This window comes from Catharus ustulatus, chromosome 6 (assembly GCF_009819885.2).
Source record: "Catharus ustulatus isolate bCatUst1 chromosome 6, bCatUst1.pri.v2, whole genome shotgun sequence".
Classification (NCBI taxonomy): domain Eukaryota; kingdom Metazoa; phylum Chordata; class Aves; order Passeriformes; family Turdidae; genus Catharus; species Catharus ustulatus.
The window spans coordinates 14774139-14787841 of NC_046226.1; the positions used below are offsets into that span (position 1 = coordinate 14774139).

Here is a 13703-nt window from a genome sequence, read left to right on the forward strand (position 1 = left end):
TAAATTTGACCTACAAAAACAAATGTAGCCCAGCCTGTATTTGAAATAAATAGCATATTCATATAGCAAAAACAGTATCACATTTGAAAGATGGCTGGGAATTGTGCTGTTTGAAGCACTGGTTCCAGTAATTCCAGGGTTCACAAAAGCAAGTCTACTTTATGATTTATTAGAAAAACAGAAGAAAAAATTAAATGGGGTGGCGGGGGGGAAGACCAAATCTGCTGACTGCTATGCTTTGGAAGCTACACTCAGGTGCCTCCAGGGAAATGCTGAGCTCTCCTAATGATGAACCAGTGAGACCGACATCAGGAGGCAGCACATCCAGGTATGAGATCCTACATAGAGTATAAGCTACTGAATGAATAAATAAATGCATCCTTAGTGGTTCTCAGAGATAAGCACCAAATTGTTTGATACAGGCTGATGAGGCAGATGGAAAAGGAGCAGTACCATCACACAGAACCATGGCAAAGGAAGGTCAAATGGTGGCAGAGATACTCAAACTCTGCCACATGTTTCTGTGACTCAGGAATGAGGTGCAAGGCTGCAGTAGCCCCTTAAAGCAAGGCGACAGCCAGAGAGATGAAGCTGCCCAACAAAGAAGGATACAATGTTTCATGGCAGCTCTGAAGCCCCTGAAAGCACTATCCATGTTGAGCTTTTCAGCACACACAGGCACACTGTTTCCCACACCCATCAAAAAGAGATGGATAGGTAAGCCCCAGTTAGAACCCTGACAGCAGGCCAGCCTGATTACAAAGGCCCTCTGTGGCTGCCACTGTGCTGGAGTGTCTCTCCAAGAGACAGCTGCTAAGGGGCAATCACCAAAAATCAGACCATGCAACCAATCTGGCGCATTCAAGGGATGATGGCTCTCAACTCCAAGCCAAACACAAAGATCCTGCCATGAGATGCTTCTTCTGTGTCCCCTCCACAGTTCTCAGGAGGGGGAAAGCAGGGACAAAAGGAAAAACAGCACAACATCTATGTCCCTAAATGCTGTGTCTTCATGGGATGTTATGGACTCACCCTCCTGTTTATCTGAGATTGTTCCACTTTGGCCCCCAAAACTGATCACAGATTTTTAACCTATTAACTTTTCTTGATTTACTGTATTTTTGCATATCTATTGTCAGCCATTGTTTCACTTTAATAAAGATTTACTGATTAAATACAAGTACCATGCCCACATTTCTGGGAATGCAAGGATGGAAAATATGAGCTTCTGCAATGGTTTCTTGGATATCCAAGAGAAAATGTTTATATTTTCAATTTCTTTTCCCCTCCACATTTTCAAACAAAATAGGAAAGCAATCTTTATTTGATATTTCTTTAAATGTTTGCTCAACTATGAATTTACTTGGCCTTGCTTACATGTGAGAATTACTCATCACTGCTGAGCAGGTAATAAAATCAGGGAATAAAATGGCAGCAGCAGACAAGAATCAGCATGTTCCTGCATTTGGTGAGCCACATCCCTTCTTGATACAGCTTCACTCAGAAGAGAAATGTGTGCTTTCACCAGGTAAGTATGTGGCCTTGACCTTCTATTAAGTTAACAGAAGCAGTGTGAAATTCTCAGGTCAAGCAGTAGGTTGCAAACCACACAGAAAGTGCTGACAGAGCTATTTTACCTGTGCCTCGATATTTTTCAAGTGACTGATTTCAAAAATAAATTGCTAACAATGCAACTGCAGGAATATCATGTTTGTTTATTCTCACATCAGTGACTGAGAAGCTGTAAATAGGTGTGACAGCTGCTGCATCTCCTCTGCTGTCACCACTCTGCTGCTCCTGTGAGACAGGCAGTGAACAGGATGACTACTAGGACTGACAGGAGCATAGTAGGATCCTGAGGCAAAGAGTTGCACATGAGCTCCATTACTCCTAAACCCATGTCAGGGTTTCTGTCAAAATCAGCACGCAGAAAGATGCTGGTTATTTTGGGGAGGAGCACACCCTGCTCTGCTTGTTGGCCAAACTTTACTAAAATGGTCCAGAGTCTGAAAGTCCCACTTTTCCAAATTTCTGTAAGATCACCTGCCATGTTCATTTTGAAGGAAACTACACCACAGTTTAAAAAAATCAAACAACAAAACAAAACAAAACAACATAAAAATCAGAGCTTGATAGTAATTAATCCAGTACCAAAAGACAGGGCTATAAGCTTCAATCCATAAATTCATTAACATCCAGAAGAACTTGAGGGATGCTCTGGGCATTACCTGCTGGGCCACCTGACTGCACATGTGGAGTAAGAAGGATTTGCTGCTTTATCTCTGCAAACCAGTTTAAACTTCCACACCAAAGAGTGCCAAACTGGGAAAAAGTGCCCACTAAGACCCTTAACACCTCTGTGGCCTCATGGGACAGTCTGGCCTTCATCCCTGTATCCTTTAATTTCAGGTGAAACTTACACTCTTCATGGAAAGTTTTGAGGTTTATGAGAATGAAAATCACATTAGAGTAAGCTGTAGGTCACTGCTGGATGCAGCAGTTGGACACCAACCCTGAAATACAATGAGCAACAGGCACAGCTGTATTGTCTGTCTCTGGTTGCCACCCTATTTGTGCTTGCCCATGCTGGCCCAGCCTACAGTCCCTCACCTCCCTGGTCATGCCACAGTCCTGTGGGACAGAGCAGAGGCACCGCAGAGCATCACAGTGTTGGGGTGCAAGGTCCCAGTCATGTTTCACAGAAATTTACAGTATATGCCTCATGGCTGCTTATATTGCAGTGTCCCTGAGATCTCTAAGTATGGAGATGCAGCCATACCCTGAATGTTACACATTGCTATAAAAAAAGATATCATGGATGTGGTGGAGTCCAGTTGAATTAACCTATGGGCAATAGAAGGTATTGAATTGAAGGTATTCAAGACAAGGTATTGAAGAGGTATCCTCTTCCCATCTCCCTTCATTGAACGACCCATGGCATATGCCGGCACCTGAAGGCTTTAAGGCACAGCAAGGCATTGTTATCGTGGCAGCCCAGACTGCAGCTTACATCAGCACATTGTTTCCTGCCTTCTCCATGCCCTCCCTTCTGCCAGACATGTACTGGAGGTTGGGAGACAAATGTTTTAGAGGCAGCAATGTTTATTTAGTCATCCAAATACCCATCTTTAAAGTGCTGTTAAGGGTATTATGTACAATAAAGTGATAAGCAAGATATGTACCATGAAAACCACCCATGCTGAAAACTACAGCTGGCTGGGTAAAGAAGGTTACCTGTGAAAGTATAAAGGACAGCTGTAAAAGAAGTCAGGAGGTGCATGTCTCTTCTCACACTCAATAAGATTACAGGAAAAATTAGTTGCAAAACTACCTTGGAGAACAAGGGAGAGAGCAAGCACAGCAATTCAATTTCTTATGCTTCTGTTTCATGTCCTTGAGAAATGCCAGAGAACGCACCAGGAGAATAAAACATCTGCCACCCTGACAACAAATTTCACCGCCTTGCTCATCTGCACAGTTTCACTGCATGCTCAATCAGACGGCTCAGAGACCAACACAGAATGAACCATTTCACAGCCTGGATCCTATCACAGAATAACCATTTGGCATGCCTTTATGTTAATAACCTCATATTTAATGAAGGTGACCTCTAGGTCTGTGAGGGGTAAGATATCATAGAACAGGAAAAGAAACAAGAGTGTTTGTGAATGAATTTTCAATATCTTTCTCACAAGTACTGCTGGGCTCAGCTTCTAGAGGAGAATTGAGAACTTTTCAGATTGAGGTTGTAATCTACTCTGCTCTTGCTGAAGAACAACCAAAATATAAAACAGAGCAAAGAAGGTGGCATTCCCATTCCTGAGATTTAGATTCTACATCGAGTGCCACTCGATTTTTACTAACCTGCAGCCCAGTAAAGACACACTAACAGGCTTCAGTCAACTGGGAAAGTTTCTGCCATGTTGCTTACAGTTTCAGTGATTGCAGCATTTTAGTTTGCTGCTCTGATGCATTTGCATCTCTTGCCCCTGAACAGAAGAATTCTTTACTCTTTCACCCCCATATTCCAGAACTGAACTCAAATTTCTGTAGGACTGGAGCTGGTGCAACTATAGCATTTGAAATAATTTATAGAAGGATGGAAGATATGAGAGACAAAGAGAGAAGATACCCAAAGAAAAGAGCACACCTGAGTTGGAAGGAAAACTTTTTACATAGGCATACAAGAGGAAAGTTCAGGGGTGATGAAACCCTTGAACCCATAAAAAACTTCTGTGGTGCATAAAGGAGGGTAAGGTAGAAAGACAAAAGGAGTAACCCTCCTTTCAAGTGGAGCTCACCTTTAAAGAAGAGCTTTTATAATACCTCTAAATGCTTTGGCACTTATTGCAGATTATGGAGGCATTTAATTATATACTTCATTTAAGCAGAAGGGAAGTTCAGAGAATTACACACTTTAGGCATGCACATAATTACGGTCTAGATATTTAAAGGTGATCTGATGCTCCAAGTCCTTGGGTTCAGCTGACATCTCAGAAATCCTTTAAAACTTTATATTTTAATATTTCTGTTTCTGCATCAGTCCTATAGTTACTTCTTTCTCTCTGAACATAACCTCAAAACCTCTACACATCAGTCAAAGACACACAGCTGTCTTTTTCTCTTCCATGAAGCAACTCTGTTATTGGTCTCTTTTAACAGTCATAGAACCCAGTACACCATCCCACATTTTGCAAATGCTCTTCCAGCTGTTTTGGCAGGGAAAAATAATAAAAAAAAAAAAAAGCCACAGTGGAAGTTTGGTTTTGTTTTAGTTATTCCTAGGCTCATTCCTAGAGTGTTTTGTAACATTTGAAAGCCTTTACAAACAAAATTACAACAAACAGAATCAGCTGAGGTTAACAGCTTTTAATATTATTACTTTTAAACACATTTCCACCCTAGAAATAATCGCTTTGCAAAACAAAAGGAAATGGCCCTGTATCCAGCAGCATGCTTCATAGAGGTGCTGAGCTTTTCTGAAGTGATCATAATAGTAATGATTTCTAATTAGCTGCTGCTTGGCAGGTTTGGGCTCTGACAGCTACCAGGAGTGTGGAATTCAGCTAAGACTACAGATTCAGTGTCAGAGTAGGTGTCATTTCAAAAGGCTGGTGCTGTGAGACAGACTGAGAGCACTGTGTGGGTGTGTGAGCCAGCAGGGGCACGGGCAGGCAGTGGGTACCGCTCACAGCACCAGTTCTGCTCCTACTCACAGGGAGAGATTTCCACCCTGCACCCCTCTGCTCCCTGTCATCCTGCCAGCACTGCAAAGCACACCCAGTAAGTGCTGGTCCTGGTCTCTGTGTCACAGCTGGCCATGTTTTCTGCTCCTGCTCAGTGCCAGTGTAAGCACAGGTACTCCTCACTGCAGCACCAGAGCACACAGGACTGCACACCCTGACCATACAGCACCTTCATAAAAGATGTCAAGGAGTTCACACACTTCATTCTGACCCTTTTTTGTTCCAAAGTGCTCCTAAATTGCATATGAAATGTCAGGATCCTGTTTGCCAAGGGCTTCTGTTCCATGGAAATGGAAAAATCCCGACATGTTAACCAGCACAAGAAGTAGTACAGGCTGATCAAGCCACACAATTATCATCAGCTTACAACCAATTCTCAAGGATCTTCCTTTCATACTTCAGCATGTATCTGCTGGAAAATGTTTATAGCAATCACAGAGAGCCATCAGTTTTTCAAAAGACCTTTAAAAATCATCATCCCTGTGAGCAGAGGAAGGGGTTAATAGTAATTCTGTATTGGATACTATACTCATCAAGCCAAGATGTCAAGATGCTGAAACAACAGACAGAGGACTACAACAGACCTCATTAGCTCAGGTAGAAAATGCATTTGTGACCAAAAACATTTTCAAAGGAACTAAAGTCCAGCAGAGAGACATAGCAAACTAACAGAGCTGGTCACTGCTGAATTTACTTGGGTTGCTGCTCTAATTTTCTGCTTTCCACATCACTGCACTCCTTTTAAACAGTCTAATCTTTGATCAATGATTTAATTTGATGGTGTATGGTCACCAAAGGATCACACTGCTTTACTTAATCCTGCCCAACCCTTTGAATCATTTGGAGTTGTTTGCTTTTGTCTGTTGTGGGAATGAGGTTAGTAAGATGGTGAAACTAGCTTCCTAATGGCCAGCATCCATTCAATTTTCAACAAAACTTAAACCAGGATCTCCACCCCTGTGTTTGCAGCTCATCAATTAATTGAGAAATTAATCCTAAATTAGTCAAACCGAGATAATACCACCACCACCACCCCAATCTATAACCAGGTAAGATTTCCATCCCATGGATTCTGAGAATCCAATTGGTCTGCTACCCAGAAACTCCATTCTCAGTCTGCCAAGAGAATTATTGGTCAGTGTAGGACAGGGTTGGGCTCTTACTGTTCCAGAAAAAACAGGCACCTCAACAAGCAAGATGTTTGGCATCAATGTAGTGCTTCTTCAGTCTTCATTCCTCTTACCTGCCATCTTTAGCTATTTGCTAGAGATGTACAACAGGACCCCAGCCACTGCTGCAATACCTGTGCTGTGAAATGCTTTATGTCTGTAAACATGTGAATGTCTATCTGCTATTATATTGCAAACCTCCTTTCCACACTCAACAAATATGGAAATATGCGACATCTGCTCTGTTTGTGAAGTTTTTAGCATATAACTGCTGAAAATCATGTAAATGATTTCAAAAAATATTAAATGTGTCACAGCATTAGTCTCACAGTTAATGGGCACATGAAGCACAAATAAATTATTTCATTTCTTCCAATCTTTGTTGTGCAAAGGTGCACAAACACATGTGCCACATGAGCTCCATCCTACTTTCACTTCCTTGCCACCAACCTCCTACCACATCCTCCTCTCCTATGAGAAATTAATCATGCTATTAATTGATGAAAATACAGTCACTCCAAAATGCTTAGTCTCAGGCTTCCCTGAATTAATAATATCACCAATAGTAGGTTTCCTCTTGCTCTCCTAGGATATTTTTCTATGAATTGCAAAGCATTCTTTCTCCATCTGTGCCAGGATTAAGATACCTCATTTTAAGCAAGTGGACAGTCCTGTTGATGTTACTGGAACAATATACACATGTTCCTAGTGCATTAAAGGTTTAAGTGTTTTGCTGGATTGGAATTACTGCTTTTGACATCTTTTGACAGCAATTACAAGCACAATCCTGGAACAACAGCCTTCTCCAAAGTGCAGTGTCAACACCTTATAAAAACAGTATGCCCAAATCACCAAGGAATTTTCAAAAGCTTTGCTGGAACGGAAATTACTACTATTACAAGACTTGGAAATTCAGTCTGCAGTGTTACTGCAGTGATAAGAAAAGTGAAGGGATTCCTCTTGTTCCCCACACTAATAAAAATCTAATGCAATTGTGCCAAGCAACCAGCAGAAAGAAAATTATTCTTACCTCAACTATTGGCAACACCCTGGATGAGGGCACTGATTTCTGCATACAAAACAGGATTTTGGCAACATCTGGATTATACAGCTGGTCCCTCTGGCTATGCTATACCACAGCAAGATGTCAGGACTTAAGATTGAACCAATACATCTGAGAACTCCTTAGTTAAACTCACACCTGCTCTTTCAGCTTCCTGATGCTTTAATTCTATTTATTATAAGTCACGACATTCTGGAAGAATCAAAGAATGCCAGAAAAAATGACTTTAACCTTTGGAAGAAAGCAACGCTGGTAGAGTAATGGTCAGTGCCCTATTATGCAAATAAGTGAGCAGTGAACTGAGCAATGACTACAAGCTCCTAGCTAACATTATGAATGCTTAATGCTATAGATCAAAGAGATTTTGTCCTAGGTTTTAGATTACAAACAGGGCAGCTTTTGACAAGGAGTCGTTAATGCATTTTTTAATACCAACTTTCCATTGGTTTGGCAAAGAGCTTGCTTTTTGGTGATCCCACTTTTCAAAGGAAAAAAAAAAGAGTCCTAAGCATACACCAGTTATGTCAAAGCTTCCAAATGGCCACCATTTAGCATTGTCAAAGACAGACTCCCCAGGTGCAAGCATGACTGAAAGGTCTGTCTGTCTTTCTCTGGAGCTTTCTCAGCAGCACATGTACGGACACAAAGACACATGCAGCTCACGTTGAGCAAGCAGCCTGGATTCTGTTTTGAGCTGGTGGGAATAACCTACCCAAACCACAAATCTAAACTCTCTCTTTTTTAATACCTTCAGATTACCTTGCTAAAGAGCACACAGCTAATAAAGACTTTGAATCCCTCTGAGATGGAGAATAGATAAATGGGGGAAAAACAAATGCAGTATTACCCTGCACTCTGGTTCCTCTGAGCTGATACAGCAGAGTACAGCAGATCCTAATTGTGCATCTTCTAATATCCAGAAATCTCATTAGAAAGGAATTAAAGGATATTGGACCTATGTCTGGGATTTCTGGAAATGCAGCAGCTCTGTTCAGGTGGCAGGGTGTCCAAGAACACCAAGGACACCCTCTGTGCACACACCAGCTTTGCAGCATGCACATGGGCTGTCCCTGTCAGCTGGAAAATGTGAGTATAAAGCTGGTGAAGGGTCTGGAGCACAAGTCTGATAAGAAGTGGCTGAGGGAGGCTGGGGATGTTTAGCCTGGAGAAAAGGAGGCTCAGGAGACCTTGAAGAAGGTTGCAGCCAGGTGGAGGTCGGTCTCTTCTCCTAAAGCACCAAGTGACAGGGCAAATTTGAAACACCCTCAGGTTGGGCCAAGGGAGGTATAGATTGGATATTAGGAAACATTTCTTCATGCATAGTGTTGCCAAGCATTGGAACAGGCTACCCAGGGAAGTGGTTGAGTCACCACCCCTGGAGGTAATTAAAAAATGTGTAGCTGTGGCAGTTAAGGACATGTTTTAGTGGTGGACTTGGCAGTGCTACATGAATGGCTGAACTGGATCTTAAAAGTGTTTTCCAACCTTTAAGTGACATAAAGACAATGATGTTATGATTCCATAAGTCAAAATGAAAGGCTATTTTAAATCAAAGTTTGCACAATCTGCTATTATGATATTTTCTCATCAATAACTTGCGTGACATTATTGACCCTGAATGAACTCAGTTCATCCTGTGTATTCCAGGGCTTTTCAGAAGTTATATAGCTCTTAATAATGTGTGTTTCATGTGGAAGCATGGATTGTTATTCTGACATGGTAATAGGGAAGTTTCTTCAAGATGCACCGAGGACCACCTCCCTGTTTTGGGGAAGGTGACCTGAATTACTGCCCATGCAATGAAAGGCTTCAAGTGACTTGAATGATCACAGACCTGAAATCCTAGAGGAGTAAGAGAGAACACAAAAACAATGAAATTATCTTTACTTTATAATGGTTTTGCTTTCTATACCAAAATTGCTCATTTGCTTCTCTAGCTCCTGAAGCACAGTATCACTTTTCATATTTAAAACAAATCTCCATCACTCCAATTGAAATGAAAGATTATAAAAATACAACTTTTAATCATTAAACTATACTCAAAGAATTCAACCTCAGAAACTCTTTACGAAGAGGTTTTGAAAATGGAGAATCATCAACTATATCTGACTTAGTCAGAAAAATCCACAGAAATAGACATACTCCCAAGGCTCTTGCTATCTTTTCCTGTTCTAAATGTAAAAGAAGAAAAGACCATTTGTCTGACAATTAAAATTTTATTTTTACTGTAGGGAAACATAGCCCACCATAAAACCACTGAAAATTAAAGAAATCCAGTTCTCATTTTCAAGATGAAACAGAAAATACAGAAAACAATGCAGGAAAATTAAATTGCAAACATAAATCTTGAAAAACGTACCAGTAACATTCTGACTGCAGGTGCTGCCCAGCTCATATCAATTTGGATCATACTGAAGACCATGACATCATTTTTTATTCTGTCTTCCCATTTTTTTCCCCACTAAAAGCTGCTATTCTTTTTCAGGTTGAAGACCTGTTTCAACCCTGTTCCCATTAACATTTTATCATTAGCTGGCTGTTAAATCAATGTTAATTTTAGGCTGTCAGAAGCAGGGAGGGGGGCAGCTCACCCCTGGGCATCTGACAGCAAGCCCCTAACCCCTGATAAAAGCACTGAGTGCTCTTAGCCTGGATGCAGCACTCAGCACCTACCCAAACCAGGCTTTTATGCTGGAAGCAAAAGTCTCTACCTATGAGAAGTGGCTATTTCTGAGGTTACCAAGACTACAGGAGCATTCTGAAATCACTGAACAACACACAGAAATGAGCCAGTCATACAGCTTAGCAGTGGCTGAACATCTTTGGCACAGCATCTTGAGATGTACAGCATTACTTTAATTAAAACATGGATTTAAAATGGAAACCCAATGACTAGCTGCTAATAGGCTTTCCCTAGGTGTTAGTCCTGCTCATTAGCACAAGGGACCTTAAACCAAAGCCACTTAGAGCACCAGCAGAACAGAGGACACCCAAGCCTGCTCTACCAGCTACTGACTGGAGATGAACCCACTGATGCAAAAAGGCTTATTTTAACAACAGATTTAGTAGTTACAGTCTAAAGCTGTTCTTCATGGCATAGCTAATAAATACAATACAACTGAGGTGTTCAGGTGGTTCCTCAAGCTGCACTTAAGAGGAAGCCAGATTTTAATTGTTCATAACACACTGCAGAACCACTGAGGCTGCAAGTGGTAACCAAACTTACACACACTGCTTCTGTGTTTACATCAGAGGGGTTCAAATGTACAGGTCATTTATGCTGTCTCACAAGACATCTAGCAAAGCTAACTTGGGTCCAAAATGAGCAGTTCAAAGGTGTGATAGCACACAAAAGAAATTTATAGGAACATAAATAGTCTACAGTATCCTGTAAAAATAATTTAACTTGAGAGATAACCACTGCTTGTATGCCATTAAGCATCTCAGTTTTGGTATTACCTATTTTTCTACAAAATACTAATGTGTCTAGTATTCATCAGGTAATATGTAATACCTGCTGCAGGTGGATAATAATGAGAGTGATAGCAAAGTATTTTTAAAAGTGATTATGAGCAGGAAGCACAAGTTAATATTTCTCTTGTGTTCTCACTCATTTATTGTTGAGGATATCTCACTAGACCACACCACCAGAGATGCTACAGAAATGATTCAAACACAAAAGAAAAAAAGATACAGCAGTGAAAAGAAAGCTGAAGAAAAGCAATACCTAAATTGAGGGAGTGACACACTGGGGGTTAAATGCCACCATGGTGACAGGAATGGGCTGGCAGCTGAGCAAGGGACAAGAGGCCTGTGATGGGGAGCAACAGAGGCAAGTGCAGCCTTTGCTGTACACAGTAACCTAAGAACTGGATTAATTTCCTTCAGTAAAAAAGGACCCCAGGAAATTCACTCCTACAGCTCGAAGGCTAATAACACAAATACCTCTGGAGGAATTCCCCACAAACCCTGCACTGTGCAGACCCAACGAGCTCTGTGTCCCCACTGGGAGAGATCTGACAGCCCCAACTGCTTCCTTCCTTCCTATCACCCAAAGGGCTTTGTGGCACACAGCTCCACGGTATTCCATCCTTCCTTCCTCGGTGTAGTGCCTCACCTTCACCTCACACTGAAACAAAAACTATCAATTATCACTTGTGATAAAGGAAAGCACAAATTAACCCCAAAGGATTGGAGAGAAAGCATGTTTCATTGTAAACTGTTGCATTAATAACCTTACTAAGTTACATTTGCACTGGGAACTGTTACGAGAGAAGCAAAGCAACAGTGACTCTTCCAACACACAGAATTATCATAGAAGTTATGCAGAATATGGGGCAGCACGAATAAGGAAGAGTATAGGAAGAGAATGGGAAGCACAAGTTCCAGCTTTGGCACACTCCACTCTGATTAAGGGTAAAACTTGATGCTGTGCTGCACCTCTTCTGTGCCATGGGGGCATTTCTCTTCAGCCCAGTGCCTAGGAACAAAAGATGGGCACAGGGAGTTCACTGATTGTGCTGAGAAGGACCACTGGAAAATGATGTGACACCTGCAAAATTACTTTCGAATACTCCGGTTACCAGGAAGGGCTCCTATCAATAGATATTATGCTTTCCTCCCCATTGTGATTTTCCTTAAAAAAATTTTTAGAAATACATCCAAAGGGAAGAGATGCTTGGACAGCCAACTGTTACCATCAGAAAGGCACAGCCTGATGGTCCCTCAGAGTGGACTTTTGGAAGAGAGCAAGACCAAACAGCCATTGCATTAATGAAATACAACAGCACAGGGATTAGATTTGGCTTCCAAGAAACACCTCCAGCTGAATTCAGCACTCAGACAGCAACAGTGCAGAAAAGCTTTCCTGGACCCTACTGCACATGAACAGAAGAATATATCCTGGAAAAGGTAATGGATGGTCAGAGAGTGTGGTTTTTTCTCAAGCACAACACTATCTGTCTGTTAAAAACCCAATTCACCATGGATTTGCCATGATGATTTTTGGCTTTGGGTGGCTTATAGCCAGTACATACTTCTCAGTATATTAAGCATGAGTACACTGAACACCAACACCCACAATCATGCCTCGAGCTGGAATCCAGAACGAAGTGGCAATTTAAAAAATTTGTTCATGCAGAGGAGTATTTCTGTACACGCCAAGCTGGATTCTGTATGCGTAGACAACAACTTAAAAAACCCAAAACCACAGATGCACATACAATCGCAGTACGGAATGGAGGAAAAGAACCGAAAAATCGCATCTCCGATTTTCATTTACAGTCGGTCTCGGAGGATGGAGGATGATGCCGCCCTCGCCCAGCCCGAGGCCGCTGGCAGCGCTGGGCCCGCCGCCGGGCGCTAACAGGTGCTGCGCCCCGAGCCGCGCCAACAACTTCTGCTCAGCAGCGCTGCCAGCTCCAGCCGCCTCCTTCTCCCCTTGCTCTCCTCCTCCTCGCCCCTAACCCAAGGCGCGGGGCCGCTCAGGTTCAGCCCTGCGCCGACGCAGCTTTGGATAGAGCGGACCCGAGCGGACCCGAGCGCACAGCAGAGCAGGGGATGCGCGCCCCGCCGCCCCCGCCCCGCGCTCCCGTCCCGTCCCTGCGGCCCCGTCCCGTCCCTGCGGCCCCGTCCGGTCCCACCGTCGCGCACCACCTGCGCGGCCATGAAGGAGAGGTCCATGGTGCTGCTGCTGGAGCTGCTGGCGGAGCTGGCGGAGGTGCTGAGGCTGCCGCTGCCGCTGCTGCTGCTGCCGGGGGCGGGCGGGGCGCGGGGGCGCGGCGCGGGCACCGCCTCCCCCAGCAGCGGCGGGCGCGGCCGCGGCAGCGGAGCCGACACCGGTACCAGTTCCAGCTCCGGCGGCTCCCGGCCCGGCCCGGCCCGGCTCGGCCCGGCGCGGCTCCGGCAGGGGGCGGGGGCGGCGGCGACCCGGCCCCCGCGCTGGGCTGGGCTGGGTCCGCCCCGCGGCGGGGGGAGCCGGGCCGGCCCCGCTCCGCCCGCACCTGTGCGATGGCCCCGCCCCCGCCCCCTCCCCTCCCGGCCCCGCTCCCCTCCCAGCCCGGGCCGGCCCGGAGCGCCTCGGGTCCCGCCGGCCGGAGCCGGTGAGCGGCGAGCGCTGGGGAGCGGAGCGAGGAGGGATGGATGCAGCCACGGGCAGATGCGGCTCGGCTCGGCTCGGCTCGGCTCGGCTCTGCTCGGCTCTGCTCTGGCGGTGTGCAGGTCCTC

The 13703-nt window shown here is 44.1% G+C and overlaps 1 protein-coding gene across 2 annotated transcripts in view; it reads right to left on the reverse strand.

The window, feature by feature from the left end:
* Positions 1–13231, reverse strand: part of C6H14orf132 (chromosome 6 C14orf132 homolog) — a 42973-nt gene extending 29742 nt beyond the window's left edge. Inside the window, exon 1 of one of the 2 annotated variants that reach the window (XM_033062129.1) lies at positions 13134–13231. In XM_033062129.1, the coding sequence (XP_032918020.1) occupies positions 13134–13160 (27 nt within the window). In that variant the 5' untranslated portion in view covers positions 13161–13231. Of the gene's footprint in view, positions 1–13130 lie in introns of both variants that reach the window. The other variant, XM_033062128.1, reaches the window with a different exon arrangement.
* Between the last annotated feature and the right edge of the window lie 472 nt (positions 13232–13703).